General features: G+C 37.5%; 3 protein-coding genes across 4 annotated transcripts; 2 read left to right on the top strand and 1 right to left on the bottom strand.

Annotated features, from left to right (window-relative positions):
* The first annotated feature begins 1,577 nt into the window (after nucleotides 1-1,577).
* Nucleotides 1,578-7,836, top strand: LOC141017707 (adhesion G-protein coupled receptor G2-like). Its single transcript, XM_073492440.1, has 6 exons — nucleotides 1,578-1,586; nucleotides 2,527-2,648; nucleotides 4,556-4,824; nucleotides 4,912-5,005; nucleotides 5,152-5,435; nucleotides 6,886-7,836. Exons 1-6 carry the CDS (start codon nucleotides 1,578-1,580, stop codon nucleotides 7,044-7,046), a joined length of 939 nt encoding a protein of 312 aa, XP_073348541.1. The 3' UTR covers nucleotides 7,047-7,836.
* Nucleotides 7,837-7,852: 16 nt separating this feature from the next.
* Nucleotides 7,853-10,864, bottom strand: knstrn (kinetochore localized astrin (SPAG5) binding protein). Its single transcript, XM_073493268.1, has 9 exons — nucleotides 10,802-10,864; nucleotides 10,402-10,453; nucleotides 10,173-10,296; nucleotides 9,738-9,767; nucleotides 9,445-9,544; nucleotides 9,135-9,249; nucleotides 8,982-9,043; nucleotides 8,149-8,223; nucleotides 7,853-8,044 (listed from the first exon to the last, which is right to left on the bottom strand). Exons 2-9 carry the CDS (start codon nucleotides 10,421-10,423, stop codon nucleotides 7,916-7,918), a joined length of 657 nt encoding a protein of 218 aa, XP_073349369.1. The 5' UTR covers nucleotides 10,424-10,453; nucleotides 10,802-10,864; the 3' UTR covers nucleotides 7,853-7,915.
* Nucleotides 10,865-11,132: 268 nt separating this feature from the next.
* knl1 (kinetochore scaffold 1) lies at nucleotides 11,133-23,909 on the top strand. Of its 2 annotated transcripts, none has more exons than XM_073492317.1 (30): nucleotides 11,133-11,278; nucleotides 11,794-11,828; nucleotides 12,054-12,090; nucleotides 12,198-12,257; nucleotides 12,433-12,515; nucleotides 12,602-12,657; nucleotides 12,748-12,769; nucleotides 12,913-12,956; nucleotides 13,059-13,111; nucleotides 13,289-14,030; nucleotides 14,178-14,230; nucleotides 14,571-15,183; nucleotides 15,417-15,478; nucleotides 15,844-18,081; nucleotides 18,889-19,018; nucleotides 19,132-19,190; nucleotides 19,277-19,375; nucleotides 19,469-19,584; nucleotides 19,929-20,019; nucleotides 20,195-20,311; nucleotides 20,400-20,487; nucleotides 20,593-20,652; nucleotides 20,733-20,772; nucleotides 20,875-20,979; nucleotides 21,199-21,299; nucleotides 21,845-21,910; nucleotides 22,114-22,223; nucleotides 22,480-22,601; nucleotides 23,352-23,477; nucleotides 23,693-23,909. In XM_073492317.1, the coding sequence occupies exons 2-30, from the start codon at nucleotides 11,800-11,802 to the stop codon at nucleotides 23,787-23,789; spliced, it is 5,619 nt and encodes a 1,872-aa protein (XP_073348418.1). In that variant the 5' UTR covers nucleotides 11,133-11,278; nucleotides 11,794-11,799; the 3' UTR covers nucleotides 23,790-23,909. The 2 variants fall into 2 exon arrangements, with proteins under 2 accessions (XP_073348418.1, XP_073348417.1); XM_073492316.1 differs by having other exon boundaries at nucleotides 20,590-20,652.

Here is a 23,909-nt window from a genome sequence, read left to right as displayed (position 1 = left end):
TAAGGGATTTATATCACAAATCAGAGAGAAGGATGACTGGTCCTATTATTATGTATACATGCAGAGCTTTTTAAGACACCAGGTGGGCTAGCTGACAGGCTAACCTCTCTAGTTAAAAACACCTACATGATTATCTTAAGGATCAAAAATGTTAAAAATGCTATACACAAAAACGAATGGTAAACTATTAACAATATATACAAAGAAAGTGGAGAATTGGGCAGATATTTTTAAACTTTGGATTGTCCGAGGCTAGCTGTTTCCTTATATTTTCAGCCTTTGACCTAAACTAAGCTAACGTTAATCGCCTCCATCTTCCAGCTCCGAACTTATCACACAGACATGAGAGTGGCAGTGGTCTTTAAACTTAAACTATTACATATAAACTATATAAACTCTTCTCTTTAAATTGGAACAGAGAAAATGTATTGGGCTAATTAAAATGTTTATCATGATATTGCTTATATTCAGGTTTTGAATGTAAAATTGTTAAGATTTAAAAAAAAAAAAAGTACTGATACATGCATGGTACCATATGTATATGGCATGAATATTCTTCCATCTGTCAACAGTGAAGTCATGAACAAAATATCTGACCTTGCTTCCACCATCAACGGGTCTTCAGCCGCACTGACCTTGGGTGAAGGAATCGATGGTATCTTAGTGAAAGAAACAGAGCCAGAGGACGTAACTGAAGTCTTATTTGCTTACACGTCTCCAAATTCCAGCATAAATGTAGGTGCATTACTCTTATCTACTTTTATCTTTTGTCTTTCGAGGCAGCTATCTTTGCCTCTTTATTTTTCAAACTTTTTTTTATTACTTGACCTGTTTGGTACTATAAACCATCACAAGGAGTGCTGGAATTGGTAGCTTTGCCTGTTCCACCCAGTTAAAGTGAATAGTTTCATAATTGTAAAAACTGTCAACCCAATCACCAGAATAAATGTTAGCTAAGTAAGCTTCAGCAAAACCACAGATAAGTTAGAACTGAATGTTGCAACTTTATGTTTGTTTAAGTTAAATTTTCCTTTTCTCTTTTGTCACAACGCTGTGCTTATGCCCTGCTTATGTTTCCGCATAAAAACCACTTGGTTAAGGTTAGGAAAACATTACGGTTGGGCGTATAATACCTGCTTTGGTTACCACGATCATAGATGGCGAGGGACCGAATTTCTGTGAAAAATGGCTGGAAATGTCCCCAGGTGGTGTAACTTGAACTGCGGTCAGCCTCGTTGGCATGTAATGACGCCACCACCATCCCCTCCGGAGAAGGTGGCTAATAACCATAAAATGCAAACATGATATGCCACGTTTGGTACACATGTCAACCTTGGGAGTATCTATTGTTTATAGAAAGGTTAACTGCTAACATTATATCCTTGTAATTGGGCTTTAAACTGTACATGTACATGACTATAACACCAAACTTGTTACGCTCTTCCCTGCAGATGGTAGACAACAAAGATGTTCTGGATACATTTTCAAGATCTGTTGCAGTGCCAAAAGAGGCGTTTGAACAGTCTCTCAAAATGAACATTAGTGTACCATTTGCAGTTATGTTCCGATTCCTCAATATGAGCAAGGTAGGAAAAAAATATTTCAGTTTCACCTTTGATGACCCTGTATATACATATATTTGATCATGTTATTATTTTGTAGTTGTTCCGCTTTTTTTTTTTCAGGATGCGAATAACAGCACTGTTTTAGGTGATGAGGTCTTAGCCGTTGAAATGGGCACCACGATCAGGAATCTCACAGAAAAAATATCCGTCAGTTTTCGTAATATGAAATATGTGAGTAAAGCGAAAAAAAAGGCGCATCATCATGAGTTTCTTTACCAACCAAGCGCACATTTTTAATGCAGTTCTGTTTGTTTTGTTTACAGGAAGGATATCCATCTTGTCAATCATGGAATGGTTCAGGTATTTTTTCCCACTTGCTAATTTGCAAGTTGATTGATGACTTTTTAATTCGAATGTACCCTAATTTACATTGGGGTTTGATATTAAGATTCTGTATCTTTTTTTTATATATTAAAAACAAAAGTTAAAATTTGATGTCAAACCACTCTGGATGTCATTACTCAAACATTTAGCCAGATAAATTCTGGGTGATATTGGGGCAAATTGGATTAACCTTGACTGGCTGGAACGTTGATGCTTGAGTGTTGTTGCTCACACAAATGAACTTAAAAACCCTCCAGTTTCAGCGCTTCACCATTCGCATGTCTTTTAGGAGGCCAACCAACCTGGACCAACGACGGATGTGTGACAATACAAGAAGGAGACAACATAACATGCCAGTGTTCACATTTGACATTCTTTGCTATCTTATTGGTGCGTTTGACTTCTTTTGTAATATTTTAATGCTTAAATATTTGGACATTCCTCTCTATGACCGTCTTAGCTGATTGCACTGTGTACTGTAGAGACCTTATTTTTAATTTCCCCCAATCTGTAATAAAGCCATCCTGATTCCTGGGGAAAAAAATGCTTAAAAGTGTTTAATTCTTGCTCTTTGCAGACTCCTCTTAATGAAACCATTTCTAGTTCTGACCTAAACAAGCTCACGATCATCACCCAAGTTGGCTGTGGGTTGTCCATGTTCTTCCTCGGCATAGTCCTCTTCATGCACTTCCTCTTGAGGTAAGGATGACACAGCTTTGAAATTTCCAGGGAAATTATCAGGAAATAATGTGCATTTAAAAAAAAGCGACACTTTTCAAAATAGAAGTCGAAATTCTGTTACAAGCCTCCACAGAGGTAAGAATAATATCCCAGTGTGAAATTACTAAATAACTTATCTTAGGGCTGGAGGATATGGCCTTAAAGTGTGACTCTCGCCAAAATTCAACCTAGGCCTTTTTTGTGAATGTACCCCAGTCAAACCTTCGTGTAAAAGCATAATTACGTCGAAAAAGCCACTTTTAAGATGTACCGTATTTTAGTTTTAGGGTCAAAATCATTTTCCATCGCATGCTAGGGGCAGCTGTATGGTAGCATCAAAATCGCTATTTTTAAAACACTAAGAAGACTCGACACAACATGAAACTTTGCTCGTAGTATCACCAGGGTCTCTACACGTGAACACATTGAGAACATTGTTTGTGTACACAGAGTTTACTAAAAAGAAGGTTTTTGAACAACTCACGTTAGCAGTAGCTTGCTCCGCTCGTCGCCATTCCATTCAGTAATGTATTTATGTTAGTGGGCTTTAATCAAATAAAGATGATGTCTACAAAAACAAAAAGGGCAATAAAAATCTGGCAACAAAACTAAACAAACCAGTCCAAACACCAAACTTGAGGGGACACAGGACCGGGGAACATTTGTGAAACGCAGACAAACCAACAAAGAGTGACGTAAAACACAGACTAAAATACAAGGGGGCTGGTTAACTAACAAAACACAGGTGTAGCACAGAAAACAGGTGGGAAAACAACTAGGACAGGAGGTGGAAAGTAAAACCTAAAAAAAATAAACCAGGAAATACCTAACTGAAACCCAAAACCAGGACGGAAGAAATAAAAAAGCAGGTGGTAAAAATAGATTCACAGTTAGCAGCGCTTTGAACACAGAAAAAGGTGCTCAACTGTTTATAAAGTAAAGAACAAGTCAAGTCAAACTTTATTTCGATAGGACATTTCACACACAGGTAAACTGAATGTGCTTTACAGTAAACCATAAAAAAAAAACATGAATAAATAAGATAGAAAACACGATGACACAAACTGATGGGGAATTCTGGCTCTTCTTCATTTAGTGCCACTTCTGAATTTTACAATTCAATGATTTGACCTGTGATGGGTATGTGTATTCACGTATCACTTAAATCATCAGTGTAATTATATTAAACCTCATAATTTTCAGAATACCATAGTTCTACATTATGTTTCACATAAAAACCTTTAATAATGTAAAAACATCAAACATTATTATGTCTGTTGAACGTGATATTTATAATGAACTATGTTTTGTTGGCAACCAGCGCAGCATACAAAAGTCTCACTATGCGTGGGTCTGTATTTTAAGTGAAACGTTTCTAGAGGTTATTAACAAATATGTTCATCATCCTATTATTCTGTTTTGTATGACAAAAACGAGGCTCCTGGCCAACTCTTTCACGACCGATAGATCCATAATAAATAACATTTCAGCCACCTACAATGCCTACACATCGATACAGGTAAACCAAAAAATAAACAAAAAAAAACCTGGGGCAAATATCCACAGTGGTTTATGATGTTAATGCATATGAAAATAAGCCTGCTGTCCAGAATAGCAGAACACTGTGTAGGTAAAGCTTCAGGATATTTTCGTTAGGGAAATGAGACTGTTTTGAATAGTAGCATCATTGTTGGACTGCTATGGAAATAAACAACCTGTCATCTCTCTCTTTCCTCATCTTGTATGGTCACACGGGCATATGTTGGACTGTTTGACTTCACTTTGCATTTATAAACTGTTTCATGACCAAATAAGTGATGATGTATATAAATATCCGCAGTTTGAAGTTTGCATAATATGAATTATCTGATCGTCTCTCCTCACAGGAAGAGCAAAGCCAGTAATTCCACAAGGATTCTCATCCACCTCGTTACAGCCATGTTCCTGCTTAACCTCAGTTTCCTGGTCAACAACTACGTGGCAGACATGAAGCACGCTATGGGTTGTAAGATCATGGCGGCTGTCATGCACTACTTCATGTTGGCCACGTTCACTTGGTTTGCTGCGCAGGCCTTCCACCTCTGCCTTCAGCTGTACATGGAGGGCAAAATTGTGATCCGTCGCTACATACTCAAACTCTGCATTACCAGCTGGGGTGAGTACAAGTCATTCATTTTCTGCTGTTAGAGCTGATCATGGACGCGATTTTCAAAATTCTGTTGTTTTCTCGCTCCATTTCCAGTGCTACCGAGTGTCGTCGTGATTGTCCTGCTCATCGTTCGAAAATACGGTGAACAAGTCATCTCCACTTCTGACACTCAGCAAAACGTGGCCATGTGAGTTGGCGAGGATAAATTCCCCCATACATGCAAATTCAGTCATTATCTACTCACTTTTTGGGTGAACTTACTATTTATCTATATCCAATAGTACAGTAGAGCTACGTTTCCTTTCCTTTACTGAGATGTTTTTCTGTTCCAAGGTGCTGGATAACCGACAGTGACACGCACTTAGCTGTCAACATAGGCTACTATGTGCTGGTCTTCCTCTTCACCTTCACCACCTTCATCATCGTACTGTCCTGGCTCCTCTGTCGAAGGAGAACTGCCTCAGGCAACGCACAAGATAGCAGAAGTGGCAAAAGCATCATTACTATCATGGGACTGTGTTGCATGCTGGGTATCACATGGGGTTTTGCCTTCTTCGCCTACGGTGTCCTCCGGATCCCCTCCTACTACATTTTCACGGTCCTCAATTCTTTCCAAGGTATTCACGACTGTGATCAGGCCATTCTAAATGATTATGTTTCAATTTATTGTTACTTGTTAATCCTATTTTATACTCCCTGCTCATGTAGGTAGGTTTTTACTAGGAATGGGCAAGCACACAATTATCTCTGCCTGTTCAAACAACTAAATAATCTGTATCCGTATCTGTAACAGGAAGGGTCAGGGCTGAATTTGGTGCTGAAAGGCTTTATTGATGACCATCAGCCTCTACATGCGAGATTCCATCGCCCCCTTCCACTGCGTTCACGTTACAACACTGTTTGTTTGAACCATCTAGACCCTTAGGTGGTTGCTACTTTGTTGCAATAGCTAACATTGCTAATGCTAGCTAGCATACATTGCTTACAATAGCCTTTAAATGTTAACGTTTTATATGCTAGCTGGCTAATGTTAACATCGCTAACACTAGGTAACATTATTGTTGCTAACGCTAGCTATGTAGCTAACATTAAGACGGGGTGTATATTACAGAGCTCAGCCATTTCTACATTTTTTTCCCCACAAACTAGCAACCAATAAGACTTATGATGTCGACGGCATTCAAAGGTTTCAAAAATAAGGGGAACTCCCATTGTTTGAACATCAGCACACTGTCCACTGTCAATGGTTTTCAGTTTAGTTGTTTCCTGTTTTATTTTGTAGGTTTTATCCTTGTGTCACGTTTTACTTTCCATTTCCTGTCTTTGTCTTTTTCCTGCCTGCCTGTGTACAACTGTGTTTCGTTAGTTAATCAGCCCCTGTGACTTTTAGTCTGTGCTTTTCTGTCCATAGGCACTTTATGCATTTATAAAGCCGAAGCTTGCATATGAGAGGTGGAGAAGTAGTTCCCGGCAAATGGGTTTTATTTAGACTTGATGGTAAAATACACATTAACCCCCAAATTACTAAGCTTAGATATCAATCTTTTAATATGCAAATTGATCCTAGAACAGAGATATTTGTGTTTAGATTGATCCATATTTCTGTATCAATCTGCACATCAGTACCGAAGAGAGTAATATTTTCCTTAGGTTTGTTATCTATCTAGTTCAGATTTTGTCTGCTGATGTTTTGAGATATTTGTCAGTGGGATTTCTTTATTTTAAATGGGAACCACGAGTGGGGGGTGATTTGAGTGCACTACCCATTCATAGTAGAAATTCTCCACTCTTCTCCAGTTTGTTTACACCACACCAATCACAGTACAAGTTCCAATTATTTGACCCAAATTAGACCTCTGCACCGTCTCTTTTTCTTTAGCTTTGGTTAAAACATGGAGAAATATTTGGACATTTATTGACAATCTTGTATTTTTCTCCCACAGGCCCGCTAAAGCGGTATATTAAAAGAATGGACAACCTACTGTATTTGCTACATGAGCCACAAGTGTAGAGATAAACTAAAATACAATACATTTGATTGACTGGTCATCATTCTCTGCCCGGCAGGTTTCTTCCTGTTCATCTACTACTACAACACCAGCCACTCAGGGGAAGTAGCGGGTGGGAAAAACTCAAACACCACCAGCAGCAGCAGCAGCACCACCACTCTGAAATCCAACCTGGACATCTTCGACAACCCCTACATGAACATGCCAAAGAAAAAATAAATCCTTGGACGACAAAAGAAACAGTAGTGGAAGAAGTGCTCAGGTCTTTTGCTTAAATTACTGAAAGTAGAATCGCTCTTTATGCAATATGGTCCATTTCATGTCACTGGATTATAATTAAGAATTCATTTAAAATAATAATTTATTAGTTGATCGATATTTTGTATCATTAATCTAAATCTGCAAATTAACTGGTAACTAATGTTGAGGAGTAAAACGTACATTACTGGCTTTCAAAATGTCATTGAGTTGAAGCACAATAAGGCGTAAAAAGGGAATATTCAAGAACAAGTACCTAAAATTGGACTTTACTTTGTACAGTACTTGAGTAAATGTACTGACTTATGTTCCACCACTGTTGAAGGTAAATGGCAAACTTGAAGCACGTACTACAAGCAGATACAAACTGTAAAGTGTACTGATCTATAATATTTTAATGGATATCTTTCTTGACATGTTTATTGATAGTTATTAGTGTGTATGAAAAAATGTTTAGTTTAGGCTTTTTTTGTTTGCATAAGTTCATTCAGTTGCAATCAGAAAAAGGTGTGTTTAATGACGTTAATGACTTTAAACCTTTATATAACCGACTGTATATACAAAGTATCTTAAGTTGTGGATATACTCTTAACAGTAAGTTTCCTCTCAAACAGGATGTGGGTAATTGTAAAAGAGGTGGCTAAAATATGGTACATCCTCTTCGACCCATAAGAGCTTGCTTTAGTGAAATATGTCGAGATCAGGAACACCAAGAAATAAGAATCGTTTATTCAGTTTCAGTAACTAACATAAAAAAAAACAAAAAAAAACAAAAGACATATTACGCATGAATATACACATTTTTTTCACGGTGTAATTATTATCCATTTTTACAACAAGAGAGCTTCTGCTTCCTTGAGAGCTTTTTCCATTTCAGCAGCCTCCAAGGAAAAGTTCTCCCTCTCCTGCATCATATGTTCCCGTGCTTTCGTGAGTTCTGTCATCGTTGTTTGGATTTTCTATAAGTGTGTGAAATTAGCGACATTTAAAATACACTCAAATGATCACTCAAATCAATTGGTTACATCATTGTTCAATGACATTTTCAACATGTTTGACTCACCTCTAGTTGAGCACGTTGCTGCGATGCAACGTCTCCAAACGCTCTTAATTCATGCAGCAGGTCTGTGGAGACACTCTGAAACAGAGACGATGAGGATTGCGTTTACCAGATGGCACCGCCTATGATAGCCGAAATCCTGTAACCATGTATGTTACAATACAAGTATAGAGTAGATTTGAATTATATAAAAAATATATAAATATTTATTCACATTTCTTGAACAAATTATTATGTGTATCTGTGTGTTTGTACTGTAATTTCACCTGCTTTCCAGTTTGTAGTTATCAGGCATGCACAATATGTTTATTGGGCCGATATTGGGAAATTTTAATTATTCACTATTTAGCAGTATCAGTGAAATTATAGCAGATATATAGTGACGATAATATGAAGAGAAATTGCTTTCATGTACTTAACAAGCACGGCATCTACACATTTCAGTACAGTAATGATGGTATGCACAATTGGCCAATAAACAGAGACAACAAGTATAACACACAATAGATGTTCTGCAAGGGTACCAAAGGGAAAGTCTATGAGTTTTAACAAAATAGATCTTATGGAATATTAAATTATCATTCTTCGCTCATTACATCTGAGCATTTCTTCCCTTAGGTGTGCATATACTACAGTTTAGGAAATTATAGGTTATCTCATTAGTATCGGCCAGCGCAGGCAGGTTATTATCGGTAATCCATATTGTGCATCCTCATAGTTATTTGTGAGTTTGATGTGTTGTGTTTTGATTTGAAGTCTGATAAAGCAAATGACTAATAAAGCACGACTCTACTTATATTATCAAGTAAACTCTAATAAAATAAATATATATTTACCATGACTTCTTTTCTTTGATCTTCATTTTGTCGTGCAGCTTCTCCAACTCTTTCTCCTAAAACTTAGAATCAAAATGATCTTCTGTTATTTTCTACTGAGCCCCAGAGCATACATTAGGCCTAGAAAAACAAAAAATGGGGTTACATATTCACCTGGGTCTATTTTGGCTCCGACTAGGAGAACATGACAGTCCTTCAGGTTTTTCTGTAACCCTACGTTCTCCTTTTCAAGGTCAGTGAACTGCAGCTCCAACTCAGCTACTCTTTGCTGCAATATAAACAGGAATTTAGCAAAGCAACACAGATTCTAATGGCATATAGTGAAAAAGGACATCAGTTATGTTCAATTGTAGTTGACAACAGACAAGTGACATGCATCAGGAGCCTGACCGATGTATTACACAAAATAACACTTGGTTATAGTGCAATCTTCTAAGTTCTTCATTAAAAGTACTTCCTGCACCTGTGTGTCTGTGAGGTTTTTCTGCAGCTCCTCATTGGTGGCAATCAAATGCTGATTTTGCTCCTTGAGCTCTGCCTGTTGTCCGTACCTGGTGGAGATCCTATGGAAAAAAGCAACATAAAGTGAAGGCTGAAGACCATTTCTTGTTCAGGATGTGCAATGTTATACAACACGGATGTAAAACAAAATGTTTTATGTAATGAGTCATAAAGTTAAAAAAATGTATGTGGGCTAGTGTGGAGGATGAACTGAGTAGTCTCACATCCGCAGGAAAGAAACTGATGATGACTTACCCCTTGTGCACTTTAGGAGCAACATTTTTTCTGAAAGACATAAGTGAAAAAAATTTGAGTTCATAGATGTAAAAGCAATCATTCAGAGACTCTGTATCAGGTATCGGGAGTTTGTGATGCTTTACACCAAAGGGATGCTCAAGAGACAAAGGAAAATGTCTGACACTAATGCATGCAGGTGTCTGTGGATGGAGAACTCGATTACTTTAGTTTGTATTTAATTCTAAGTAATGACTCCCATGTCTTCTGTAGATCAGTTCAAGACTATAAAGCAGCTGTGTTTTCCCCTGAACTTTGTCCATCTATGGCAGAGGAGTAGTGTGGAATACCATGCAACCTAGGTGGGTTTGTTGGTCTATCCAGCATGTTTACCACATTATTCTGACTTGTTACATGCAGTTTTATACTCAACAAGTTTGACTAGCAATTTCTCACCTTGGCATATTTTCTTTTTGAGATTTAAGGATACCGTCTGACTTTTGGGCAGCATTTGCCGTTGCAGATACAGTTGCTGTGTCTTTATGAACTGTTTTCTTTGTTTCTGCAGGTAGCTGCACACCTGGAAAACAGATAAGATTGTTAATAAGACATTCGCTTTGTTTGATTTCAGTAAAATACACAGTAATCACCAACTAAGTGCAGAAATGCACTGGAATACTCTCACCTCTTGGTATTTTAGAAGACATTGCTGTATCGGCAATGAATGACAAAGGCACCTGTATGAAGAAATAACTAAATTAACCACGTTTAGTCAGTCATGGACATCCTCACTGAACAAACTGTTTCTCTATAATTCAACTAGGTAAATCTTTTTAATCATGTTCTGCTTGTATGTGTTCTAAATATTCAATAACTGGTTCCATTTATTTGCTATTACGCGGAACGTAAAATTTGATAGATTTTGAATGGAGTTTGGTGCGATTTTCCAAATACAAAAAGGCTTCAAAAGCTAGCAAAACAAGCGGCGTTAGCTTAGCTGAGGTCCAAGTTAGGTGTTCAGAATAGCTGTTAATTGAGATATGATTATATACTTGACATGGTTTAATAACATAACAAATGCCTACCTTTACGGAAACGTTACAAACGAGATTTGTCAACAGTCAACTGAGCCGCACGAATTCAAAAACGTCCCGCCCTCTGTGGTCAATTCCGGTTTGTTACGTCATTTCCTGTATAGATACGACAAGTTTTCGCCATTTCTGGACGTCAGAAGATTTTTGTTTCTTGATTATGTTCAGTTAACTCTTATATTATCAATCTTTGATGACGGTTACAACAGTTACCGAAAAAAACCCAAGAAGAATCGAGGAAACAGACAAGCCCATCGTATAGAGTCCACTGCGCATGCGTGGAGGCGGCTAAATTCAAAACTCTAGACGTTAGCATCGAGGCTCGTTGACGTTAGCTGCTGTTTGCAGGTTCGCGTATCGACCCAGACAAAAATAAACGACATGAAAACAGTTTTGACTTAGTTTACCTGTAATAACACAGCCGTGTACGTTTTAAAACGCGAGGAATCAGTTAACATCAACAACAACAAGGTAATTTTAAGTGCTGTAATGTTTCTTTGGTGTTTAGTTGTTTTCTTCATGTTGTGAATGGCACACGGACGTTAGCGTTAGCTAAAAAAAAAAGTGCATTAATATCAATGATTTTGTCTTTGCTAGAAATCGGTAATCATGTGTTTGCTTTCTGCAGTTAATGGTTTTGGTGAAGGCGTTTTTGGGTGAAATATGTAGCGTATGTTGACAAAGGGGAAATCCAACGTCGCCCTGAGTAGTTACCGTAATATCCCGCATACAGGATCAAGTTAAAACCCTGAGCTGTAACGTTAGTACAGAAAAGCATGTGTCTCGCCTGAGTTACATGTTTTTCCACCAAAAACACAATATGTTTGGTTATGTATTTAATGCTCTAGCTAAAGATGGTCATTCTTGTGGCATGCCAGTGAAAAGTAAGGGAAATGTTGCATATGTGTCACTGAAATGGCAGTGTCTCAGCAACTTAAATGTAATAATTTACTGTATCAACAAGTCTTGTTCTCATTTGTTTACAGGTGAAGATGGAGCCTCTGGATCCTCCCAGGAATGAGTGAGTAAAAATTATGTTATTGAGGAAAAAGTGGGTCATGTGTGCTTTGTACCTGAATCTCTAAGCAACTGTCTAAACATTTCCTCAAAGCCAGCTGTACACCTGGCATTAGCATTTACATGTGGTGAGACTGTATTGGCATTGTATACAATTATTAAAAAAAAGCATCCTACATGCATATACACCAGAACTGAATAATACTGTGTTTCATGTCTTGTTTGACAGTGAAAGTGGTGGATTCTCCAAGCGGCGCATTTCTTCGGTTAGTGCTGCAAATAATGTTATGGACAAAGTATATATATGCTCTTTACTTTTCTTGTGAACAGATTGTTAGCCTGAACACTATTCTATGCAATTTATCACATTCAGATTTTAAAAGCACCGCGGAAATCGATCGTATTCCCTGACCCAGTGCAACAGGAACGTGTGGTAATTGGATTGCTTGATTTAACATTTTTTCTTTGCTTTGTTTGTATGTTAAAGTGGAGATTTTGGTTTTAATGGCAGAGACACTCCAACCATAATATGTTTTATAAGTATCAATTCTCCCCCATTGTTTATCCATGTATGTTTTACTTTATTTGTTAATTTTATTTCCACTAAGGTGGAGTGTGCCAAACCAGTGGAAAAGAGGAATTCAAGAAGAGTCAGCTTTGCCCCTGCCAACGATGTTCTCCTGTTCTCAAAGTAAGACACTAGAAGAAAAAAAAGTCAGGCTTAGTTTTCCACAAGGACACTGACATTTCAACATAATCTGTATTTTCTCTTTACAGCGATGTGAAAAATGTGTCTCCTGCCCGAAGTCCTTTACAGGATTTAATACCCTTAAGTAAGTATGTTATATGTACAAGTATATGAATTTTTAAAAATGTAATTTCCTTTAAGCAGCTTTGTAATTTTGTCCTGTGTTGTTTCACAGCAGCGGCAGCCACGCAAAATAGGTAAAGTGAATTGACCCTTTCAAGATCGACACATTCAGCTGTATTTTATATAATCTTAGACTTAAGATTGTATAAAATACAGTCTCACAAAACTGGTCATTTTTTTCCGTCTTAACAACATGAAAATCGTCTTCTTTCATAAGGGTCCAGGTGGCAGTCACTGAAGATGGGATTCAACAAATTACAGGTAGGGATATTAAGTTTTCAAATAGAAAACAACCAAGTTACTATGTGCATGCGTTGTCTGTCACAGTGTAAGATGATACTAAATTCAACTCTTCAAACTTAGGAATGGAAACCCTTTTGAACGCTCCTCTACATGCTTCTCAACAAAAGGATACGGTGAGCTGGAAGTCTGTTTTACTTTGCTGTTTTATCTTTGCTGTTTCCTACAACTGCACAGCCACCAAATGGTTTAGTTTCTTTGTTATTGTTATAATATGTCATAAAAATGTTCATCAGTGGAAAACCTGATATTCAGTGACTGTTAATTAACATAAAGCTACTCATCTTCACCAGGTCAACTTTGGTATTGGGAATGACTTTGGGGAGAAGACAGTGATGTTTGCGACTGATGATGCATTCATGGACATGACCCAAAGTCACACTATAAACATTGCCAATGATGCAGACATACTCGCAGACATTTCCCTTCAAAACTTTGACATTTTACCCACTAGCAGAGACAAAACAGTGATGTTCTCTGCAAATGATGGATCCATGGATATGACCTTAAGTCATACTATGAACATGACAAGTGGGTTAGTATCACTTCCCACTAGCAGAAACATGGATTTGAGTGCGGAGAACAGAAACATATCGTCATCAGTGCCTTGTTTGGATGCTGGATTTGAAAACTTCCTCGCCAGCCTCTTTAAACCAAATGGCCCAAGTGTTAATCCTGCAGGAACAACCACTAGAGAAACAAACAGCTCCCTGGCCCAGATTAAAACACAACGATCTGATGTGGATAAAGAGAATCAGGCCCCAACGTCTGTTTCTGCTGTGATGGAGAAGTCGCTAAACACATCCAGGAAGATTGGTGAATTATCTTACGGAAGTGCCCTCTGTCCAACGGATGACATGGATTTGACTGAAGCGCAGACAGGCCGCATTCGGAGTTTTGCTGATGATGACAGTCCCTTTCAGTGTCATCTCCCCATGCAAGAAATGTACTCCCACCCTGACAGCAGAGCGTCACAGACAGCAGTGTCCAAACAACAGCAGAGCAGTGGAATGCTGGCATCATTCAACCCTAAAGGTATTGAACTTTAAATCAAATAATTAATTAATGAATAAACTAAATCAGGTCAATTCAATGACTTTTTAAAAACATTTTATTAATTTTCACAACTGAATTGAATACAGTTGAAATAGGATCTTAATACATTTCAATTATCAATTTTAGGTACGACATCCTTGACGAATCCTTCTCTACATGCTTCTCATCAAAGACACAAGGTGAGTTTTGTAATTTGTTTACTTTGCTGTTAGAATTTATTTTGTTAACAAAGGTACAGAAATTTCATGGTAAGTAGGTGGTAATTACCAAATCATAATGCACTAAGTATGGTGTTAATTTGGGGGGTAATTTCAAATATGTTACTTGGTAATTATTTGGGGACCTGTAAAACTAAGTGTCATCTTAATTTCTGATCTTGCCAAAGTTTTAAGTCTGTCAATAATCCTTTGTATGGTATTGACATTCCAAAAACTAATGACTGCATGGAAAGGTCTGTTTAGCACTGTTTTTTAATGTTGCCATGAGTATGGGATAACGTACTGTCTTTTCTCTTTTTAGGTCAACCTTGATACAAAAGATGACTGCATAGAGAAAACAGTAGTGTTCACTGCAGGTAATGAGTTCATGGACATGACTCAGAGTCACACGGTGAACATTGACAGTGGTTCATTAGCTCCTCCAAACCAAAATCGCATCAGTGGAAAAGTGGACAATGCTTCAACTCTGGTGGAGAGAAAACGTGAGACTTGTGGTCTGCCCAGCTCGTCAGCAAATGGTTTGGATCTAGGATTTCAACGCTTCCTTTCAGGTCTCTCCAAAACAGGTGCCACCAGTAGTAATCCTGTGAATGCCAGAATGGTACCTCCTGCTGCAGCATCCGCTAAGGGAACTGTCGACACAAACAGCCTCCTGTCACAGCCTAAAACTGATGTTGGTAAAGAAAATCAATCACTGAATACAACCAGGAGCTTTGGAGAGCTGTTTCACGGGGGTACAATCTGTCCTGAAAATGATGTCAGCATGGATATGACTGAGGCTCAGACAGGCCGGATTGAAGGACTCATTAGCTCAGAGGATCTTTTTCAGTCTATTCCCACAGACATGTACCCCACAGCAAAGATGACTTCAGGACCGAATAACAGTGAAGCACTTGGATCATCTAAACATACAGGTATAGAAACCACAAACCTTCCAGTTTTACTTTTATTTTATTTATTTGTTTGTTTGTTTCTTGCCTCAAATGTTGATGGAATAATCTGGTGTGAGAGTAACCAAAATGAGACCTTCGGACAATTATGAAAAAGTGAACCACAAACGTAACATTTGATAAAAAAAAATATTGTTATTTTGGTAATATGATATAATGTGATAGAATTAAAAACTAATGTTTTATAACGTCTTCAGAATTAATTCCATTGGAAACCTCATTGAAGCCATCCTTAAGGACAAAGTCACAAAGACATCAGGTAAGCTTAAAACTTTACTTCAATTTTTTTCATCATGTAATCGTATTAATTAATATACAACCCAACTGCACTGAAAACTGTTTATTTAAAATAAAGTAAACAGAATTTTAGAGCTGTGTTTGGTATGTACCATGCTACATTATGTTTCTCCTGATATAAACACATTTGTAAAGTTATGCAGAATCACAGTGATTTAATCACAGCATTTATTTCTTTTAGAGAAAAGTAGCATACTTTATTTTTCTGGTGGCTCTAATGTGGTGAAATAGTACTTATTAGTAATGCTAATTTAAAATGTCTTTCTTAACATGGATGTTTTCTATGACTGTACACTTCCAGTGATTGTGTTTCTTCCCTGTCCACAGGTCAAATTTGATGCTGAAGATGACTGCAGAGAGAAAACAGTCAGGTTTTCTGCAGATGATGCATGTATGGATGTGACACGAAGTCACACTGTAAACATTGCCACTGGTTTAGAACTGCATTCACACAAAAATTTGGACTTTCTACCTGACTGTGGAGAGAAGACAGTGAGGTTCACTGCAAATGATGCTGCAATGGATGTGACACAAAGTCACACTGTAAATATCATCACTGATTTTGACCCACGCTCACATCAAAACGTGGACCTTGTGCCCGCTTATGGAGAGAAGACAGTAAGATTCAGTGCAAATGATGCAGCCATGGATGTGACACAAAGTCACACTGTAAACATCGTCACTGATTTTGACCCACAGTCGCATCAAAATGTGGACTTTTTGCCTGCTTATGGAGAGAAGACAGTGAGGTTCACTGCAAATGATGCTGCAATGGATGTGACACAAAGTCACACTGTAAACATCGTTACTGATTTCAACCCACAGTCACATCAAAATCTGGACCCTGTACCTGCTTGTGGAGAGAAGACAGTGAGGTTCACTGCAAACGATGCAGCCATGGATGTGACGAGAAGTCACACTGTCAACATCGCCACTGACTTTGATCCACAGTTGCATCCCAATTGCAGCACGTTGCCTGCTTGTCAAGAGAAGACAGTGCAGTTCACTGCAAACGATGGAGCCATGGATGTGACCAGAAGTCACACTGTCAACATTGCCACTGATTTCAATCCACAGTCACATACAAATGTGGACTTTCTACCTACATGCGGAGAGAAAACAGTGAGGTTCACTGCAAATGATGCAGCTATGGATGTGACACAAAGTCACACTGTAAATATTGCCAGCAATTCAGTGTCCGGTTCAGTTCCACACCGAGATTCTAACATTCTATCCGCCAATGAAAACGTGGATTTTTCTTTATCAGTGAAGAAAAGAGAGAGCGAGACTTGTCGTCCACGTAGAAACCGATCGTCATCAGCTCACACTTTGGATCCAGGATTTAAGAACTCCCTATCCAGGATGAGTGGCCCCTGGGCTAATCCTGTGATCACCAAAGCAGTGGCCCCTGCTGCACTGACCCCTCAAGAAATTGAAGACACAAATGGCGTCCTGGACCAACTTAAAACACAGAAGTCTGATGTCAATACTGAAATTGAAGCTCCAGGTTTTGTTTCAGCTGTCTTGGAGAGTCCAGTAGATAAAACCATGACAGGGGATGATCTGAGCATGGCTATGACTGAAGCTCAAACAGGCCACATTATGGGACAAAAATGTACAGATGAGTCACCTCAATGCCTTTCTTCCACACAGGACTTGTCTGTTAATTCTGACCATTTGAATAAAACAGAGATGACTTCACCACAGAGAAATGGAGCATCATCCAGCCCAGAAGGTGTGGAAATCACAACTCATCCAGATTCTCTTGACTTAAATGAAACTGATAACGGGAAGAAACCTGAAACTACAGATCAAACTTGTTCACCCAGTGCTGTTGACCATGATGATGATAGCGATACAGTGCCTTCACAGAAGTCTAGACGAAAGAGTTTTGCCGATCTCCATTCTAAAATAAGGCGTTTGAGCCACATGATAAACACAGCTCCTGATACTATTGCCATGGAAAGCTGCACAGCACCTTTGCCTCAGCTGGAACACGACCAAGACAAAACTAAATCCCTACCTGTAATGGAGCCTGAACTGGAAATGGGCTCAGTAAACACTGAAGAAGATGCCCAAGCTCAATGTCTTATGGACGAAGAACAACCCTCTACTGCTTCCACAACTCCGTTCAACTTGAAGACTAAACAACTCATGTCAAGACTCTCAGTGGGAGGCTTTAAGCCAAAACTCCCCCAAAGAAGCAAGGCAGACGATCCAAACAAAGTGAATTCAGTTGGAGAACATACAAGGACAGTCACTGTCAACGTTACTCATCAACTGAACAACTTCGACGGTGATGTGAGCGACATTTACGATGAAGAGCTTGGTAGCATTGAAGATATGTCAGAAATGCTGGACACAAGGAGTCCTCGGAGAGCCCAGGAAAAAGTGAGTCCTTCCAGGGAGTTCTACATGGATGGGCCTTTAGAGGATAATGTATTCGAAGAGGAGTTTATGAGAGATGTCCACGGCCAAAAGAGACCTTTGCCAGAAGATGAAAATAATATGGAGGCTGAGAAGAGAATGAGAGGATCCACTGAGACTGCCACTGACTACGAACAGGTAGGTCAGATTATAGTACTGCAAATTCTCAAATCAAAGTCTTTATTTACCTTGACTACAGAGAGAACCAGGTTTATATGAGAGACATGCCTTAAATTATAATCTTCCTTATTTTATTAGTATATTTATCACATGATAATAATAGATTTCCTGATGTGCTCTTGTTATACATTCCTGTATGCAGACTAAAAACTTCCACCATGTGTGCCTTTTACATGATACTTTCTAGAAAATATATATTTCTGTAGCACTGATCCTATTAGTACAAAAACATAGTCATGTTATTAGGACCGCAGCTAACAATTATTTTCATTGGTGATTATTTTATTTTTTTAAGATTAATCGATCAGTCGTTTGGTCTATAAAATATCAGCAAATGGTGAAAAATGTTAATCATTGTTTCTTAAAGCCCAAGATATCATCCTCAAATTGTCCACAACCTGAAATATTCAGTTAACTGCTAGAAGAATAAAGAAATCAGAAAATATTCACATCTAAGAAGCTGGAAGCACTTTGTAATTTGTAATGTAATTTACAGAAAAACAGTAAATTAGATGTGATTGGACCTGATTAGTTGAGATTATTCAAAAGTAACACAGATTAGTGATTATGACATGGCTGTTCTGAATGGATTGGAACTCTGGTAATAAATATATATGTTAATCACTTCTCTTTCCTTGACTGACTATGATTTGAGAATTTACAGTATATTATATTATAGTTTGTTATATTTTTTGTGTGTTTCTGAAGACATTCTTCATTAGCTCATTCTTCATTAGTTTCTTTCTTTGTTTAATTCGTTTTCAGGGATTACAGTCTCATCCTGTAGAGTGTGACAGTAACATTACTACAGCTTCATGCATAAACACACAGACCACAGATGACTCCAACAGCAGTCACACGGCCACAATCAAATGTGAAGCTACATTTGAATCAAGTAAGTTGTGATTCATGTAGTTTGAGAATCATGAGGGTCCTTATATTGTGATGTTTTTTCTGATGTAATTGTGTTTTTATTCTGATTCAGTTATTATTTTTTTTATCTTTTAGCTTTCAAACAAAGCCTTTTTGAATCCCAGCTGGAAGACTACGCCAGTGATATGCAGAGGGTATATTGTCTACATATTTTATTTTTTAAATATTAATTTTTGTTTTTCATATCAGTTATTTATTGCCTTCAATGTTTTGATTACAGAAAGTCGATGATGGCACCATCACAGTGTTGGAGTTCTTTAAACTCTTCAACATAGACTTTGTCATCCATAATCCTCGGCAGAGTGTCCTTCCTGGGAGAGTAAGTATATTGTCATATATATTTTTAAAGAAAGCTATATAAAAAAAACAAGAGCCAAATGTAGTGATGTGACTTTTTATTATGTTTTTGCAGTTTTTGTCAGACTCAGATCGGACATCGATGGATTTATTAAAAGAAAGGCATATCAACCGTCCTAAACAGGTTGTGTATCAGGCAGATGTCCTGAACCTTACAGAGAAGGTGGAGGGGTATGTATGCTTCAGATTTCACAAAACCTTTATGTTTCAAAGTATACATTTATGAGTGCTTTCTGTTTGTTTGTTTTTACTTTTAACATTGTGATTTTTCTTCCATGAGAAGTGTTCATGGCTCATTTTAGGTTTAAACCTGAATGTCCTTAAAACCTCAGAAAATTCCCACTATGAGTTTGTAATAATTTACAGGGTAAACCTTGATTGACAGCTTTGTAATGTACACAACATCATGTCATTTGACAGTGGCATAGAGAGTGATGTAAGAAGTTTAAAGTAAGTCTAAAAACTGTCTGAAATTCAGATATTTTGACTCAAGACCTGTTTTGACCTCTTCTCAGGCTGAAGGAGCGAATGCGGGATCTAGACAGACCACTGATAATTGTCAATGGACCTCTGTGGGAAGAAATAAGAAATTCTTCAGAGAAAGAGGTATTATAAGATCAATGTATTTATCAAACTGCAATGTGTATGGGCAGTTTGAACTCTTAAAGGACAATACAGATATCTCTTTTTCTGGTTAACCATAAATTGCATTAGGAAGAGCATCAGTTGGGCATATGATGTTTACTCCTAACCCTCATTGTGTTTGTTTTTAAATTCACAGCTCAAATCTTTTGGTGCAAAACTAAAAGAGAGAAACAACTTGTTCAGAAAGACGAGCAAAGCTCAGTCACATGAAATGAAGGAAGTGCTGTACTCAAACCTTGTGCAGGCAAATCTGGTAAGAGTCTTCAAACAGAAATACTCGATTACAACATTATGATCTTTTGAGAGTACAAATGGTTAATGACATTTTTTATATTTTTCAGGAGGAGCAACAGAGGTTGAGAGGACCAATTGAGGAAGCAGATGAGATGATAAAAAGTTTGGATGACTGTATTCGTGAATTAGAAACAGGTATAGCTGCTGTGGGCTGTGTTGGTGCGGATGTATTGTCACAAGGTACAGGCAAAGCAGAAGGTGAAACGGCTGTAAGACCTCTGTTTTTCCTTCCTTTAGAAGTTGCTGCAGTTGAAGAAAAAGACTTCGACAACAAATCAAGTCTGAAGTCACTTCAGGAAGGTAACTCGTAATACCACTTAATTGTTATATTTTTTTATTTCTATGTACTTGAACTGATTTAGTTATTTATTTTTTTACAGAAATGCAGAAAGTCACTGAGGCTTTGGTGAATAATGACCGGTGAGTTGAGAACATTAATAAGTATCTTTTTCATGTTTAGCCACTATAAATACAGAATAGTTTCTTTTTGTTTCTTAGTCTTTTCTCTTTTTCCCGATGCAGAGAGATAACCGAACTGGAGATGCAGACGAAGCAGAATTCAAATAAACTGAACAGGCTGAAAGCTGAGACGAGGAACCTTGAGAGCCACATCACTGGGCTGCATTTGTAAGTTTTTGTTTTTTATGAATTTTCAGATCTTAAGGCAAAAGTCGTATTTTCAAAACCTGCTTATGCTGAACCATGTCCACTTTCATTTGACTATTTTAAAGTTTGTGTCCCTTTGTATCCCCCTAACTGTTTATTAGTATTCTTTACAAAAATAGCTTTTGTACTCAAAAATAGTGATAACCTTATTGCTGTTGTTTTGTTTTTGTTTTACCTCAGGGTGAATGAATGGAAGTTTGCAGAGAAGAAAGACCAGTGCACAGTCTACACTTTCCTCCATGAGACCTTCCATCTACAGTTGGCGTTTGAAAAATCAAATGGTAATTGATTTTATTTATTTTTTTTGACAGACCATGGGATGTAGGGCTGCACAGTTAATCGCAAAATAATCAAAATCGCAATATGACTAAGTGCAATATCCAAATTACAAGAACTGCAATTATTTTATAAAGGTAAAATGTGTCACAAAACAGTGTTTTAATGAAATTTTGTAGTGCTGCAGAGATGCTCTAGCGCACAAAGCTTGTTCTCCAGATGTAATGTAAAACATGTTTGTGTGACAGAGACTGGGAGAAATGCCACATCCTCATGATTTTAAGATGTGCATCAACTTGCACAGACAAATAAAAGAAAAAACAATTGTTACTGTCTAAAGGCTGAAAATTTAAACCATGTTGCACTTTTGGCCACACTTATGTCAGAACAAGGGTTCTGATACTGATACCAGTACTGGACGTGCCTCGGATGCTGTCTAAAATGCCAAAGACTTATCTGTGTTATTAAATTCTTTTTTCTTTTTTCTTTTTTAACAAATAATGTCTCTTTTTTCAATAAATAATGTTTTACTTTCTGATTGTTTTTGAAGGAAATGAAGCTGATAATCAGTCTGAGAGGAAAATATCAAACATCACATTCAAATATCAACTTGATGGTGAGGAAAAAAACAATTCAAAAAGTAGTATATTGTGTTTATGTCAGAATTGTCAGAATCTGTGTTAAGCATATTGTGTGTTTGAGTTTAAAAGGGATTCAAATCTTGTAATATAATGAATGAACTGTACATATATATCCATCAGCATATCTTGAGTACTGTAATTTTAATAATGACTGCTGTACATCTTGTTTTCTAACTAGATGAGAAGTCACAGGGTCATGCCTGCCTTGTTCACAAGCTACTCTCTCAGTACATCGAAGGAAAAGCTGACTGGGTGGAGAAGTATCCGACAAGCAGACATGTTCCAAAGGTAGGTGTGACTGGATATCTGTATCCTTGATTAAGAGATTGACACATGATTAGCTGCATGTTGTACTTACCTTATTTAAAGTTCTTTAAGTCAGTAGACCCAGTCCAGATACTGAATGTTACACCAGGGAATGCAAACAGACAAAATTTTCATCCTTGTACATCCTCAATTTGTTTTCCCGCCATGGTGGGAATAACTTTTTTACCCAGATACTCTGGATTTGCAATTAAAGTGTTTTGTCTCCTATTGTACGCAGCTGCTCCATGACGTGGGCCTGGTGGTGAGTCGCTGTCGTCTGCTGGGAGAAGAATTGCGTCTGCTGAACATGTGGGGAGGTCTAAGGCTCGATATTCTGGACCTCAGCTGTGTGGACACTCAGTAAGAACTCTTTCCTTCGAAAAGAACCATTTTTAAGGCAACTGTATAAATAATGTACAGGGTGTGTGCAGGTCCTTTTAAAGTGTTAATATGTTTTAAATTCAATTTGAAAAATATTGGGCCTTAAAAGTCTTAAATGTGAATTTGTGATGTCTTAATTGCCACATCACATACTTTTCTAATGTTACAAATCATTAAACCTAACTGAGTCTTTTTACTTTATGCTTGTACCTACCTGTTGGCAAAATATAGATTAAGTTAAATTCCTTCATAAAACCTACCCCCGCATGGGAACACATAAACTATACTTAACTTTATACTAACTGCAATGCATGAATAGATTATTTGTCCAAAATCAGTATTACATTTTGGTGAAAATAACCTTAAATTTAAGTGTCTGATACCTGTACACACTGAATTTAGCCTTTTATTAATAAGGATTCAAAATTCAAAATTGTTATAATATCATCAAGCACATCTTAATTTAAAACACCAGGTTCCTGTTTCCCTTTTTAACAAACATGACACAGTTGACTGGATATTTTTCATTCAAGGCCGACCAAGTGGCCTCAAATTCTGCATTAAAAGGAAAACCACAGAAACTGTACCTTAACATGATGGTTAGTGATGTCATTCGTGGACATTGGAGAAACAAAATGTGTATGATCTGTCATTAATAAATTAAGTAATTTTAAAAAAATTAGAAAACAAAGCTACATTATATATACATTCTTCTTTTTCTTCCTCTAGAGTGCACATCATCTTCAGCAGTCTCAAGAAACTCTCCAAGTTTGAGGTGATCTTCTCCGTCAGTTTGACCGACCACCTCTGTGTCCTTCAAGTGCAGAACTTCAAAAACATGATGGGAGCAACAACGTAAGCTTCACTCGACTTCACCTTTTAAAATGAGCACAGCAGTGCTTTCTTGCCTTTTTGGGAGGAGAGAACTGCCAGTTTAAAGCACTTAAACAACAGTGTTGAGGCAGCACAATGATATCATGACCTGGAATATTTAAGCACTAGATGGAAGAAAAACTTCCAAACCAAACGGTAACAAAACAGTGATACTGGATGTTTTCTTGTATTTCCAGGATCCAACAGATCGAGGAGATCGTGGCATCATTCAGTCCAGGCAAGAATCAATTGACGAAGATCGTCAAAAAGATTCATCAAAATCTGCTCTGTTGAGACCAGCAATGTTGATTTGTTCGTAATCAAACTCTTTTGTACAAATGTTGTAAAATTAAGAAAACTTCAAAATCTATTAAATGACTTTTCCATTTTTTTTAATAAAAACAATATAGTGTA

The sequence above is a fragment of the Pagrus major genome, chromosome 22 (genome assembly GCF_040436345.1).
Source record: "Pagrus major chromosome 22, Pma_NU_1.0".
In the NCBI taxonomy this organism is placed as follows: domain Eukaryota; kingdom Metazoa; phylum Chordata; class Actinopteri; order Spariformes; family Sparidae; genus Pagrus; species Pagrus major.
The sequence above is the reverse complement of the archived record's forward strand: the minus strand, read 5'-3'. Positions and strand labels throughout refer to the sequence as shown.

What these genes read in the sequence shown, in the direction of transcription:
- LOC141017707 (XM_073492440.1), top strand. An exon ending in ACTCTGCATTACCAGCTGGG is followed by an intron (nt 4,825 to 4,911) that starts GTGAGTACAAGT and finishes CTCCATTTCCAG; the next exon opens with TGCTACCGAGTGTCGTCGTG. An exon ending in GGTCCTCAATTCTTTCCAAG is followed by an intron (nt 5,436 to 6,885) that starts GTATTCACGACT and finishes TCTGCCCGGCAG; the next exon opens with GTTTCTTCCTGTTCATCTAC.
- knstrn (XM_073493268.1), bottom strand. Translation starts at nt 10,423, where the DNA reads ATGTCTTCTAAAATACCAAGAG. An exon ending in CAAAAAGAAAATATGCCAAG is followed by an intron (nt 9,768 to 10,172) that starts GTGAGAAATTGC and finishes TATGTCTTTCAG; the next exon opens with AAAAAATGTTGCTCCTAAAG. An exon ending in AGCAACGTGCTCAACTAGAG is followed by an intron (nt 8,045 to 8,148) that starts GTGAGTCAAACA and finishes ACACACTTATAG; the next exon opens with AAAATCCAAACAACGATGAC.
- knl1 (XM_073492316.1), top strand. Translation starts at nt 11,800, where the DNA reads ATGGAGCCTCTGGATCCTCCCAGGAATGA. An exon ending in CTGGATCCTCCCAGGAATGA is followed by an intron (nt 11,829 to 12,053) that starts GTGAGTAAAAAT and finishes CTTGTTTGACAG; the next exon opens with TGAAAGTGGTGGATTCTCCA. An exon ending in AGAGTGTCCTTCCTGGGAGA is followed by an intron (nt 19,376 to 19,468) that starts GTAAGTATATTG and finishes ATGTTTTTGCAG; the next exon opens with TTTTTGTCAGACTCAGATCG.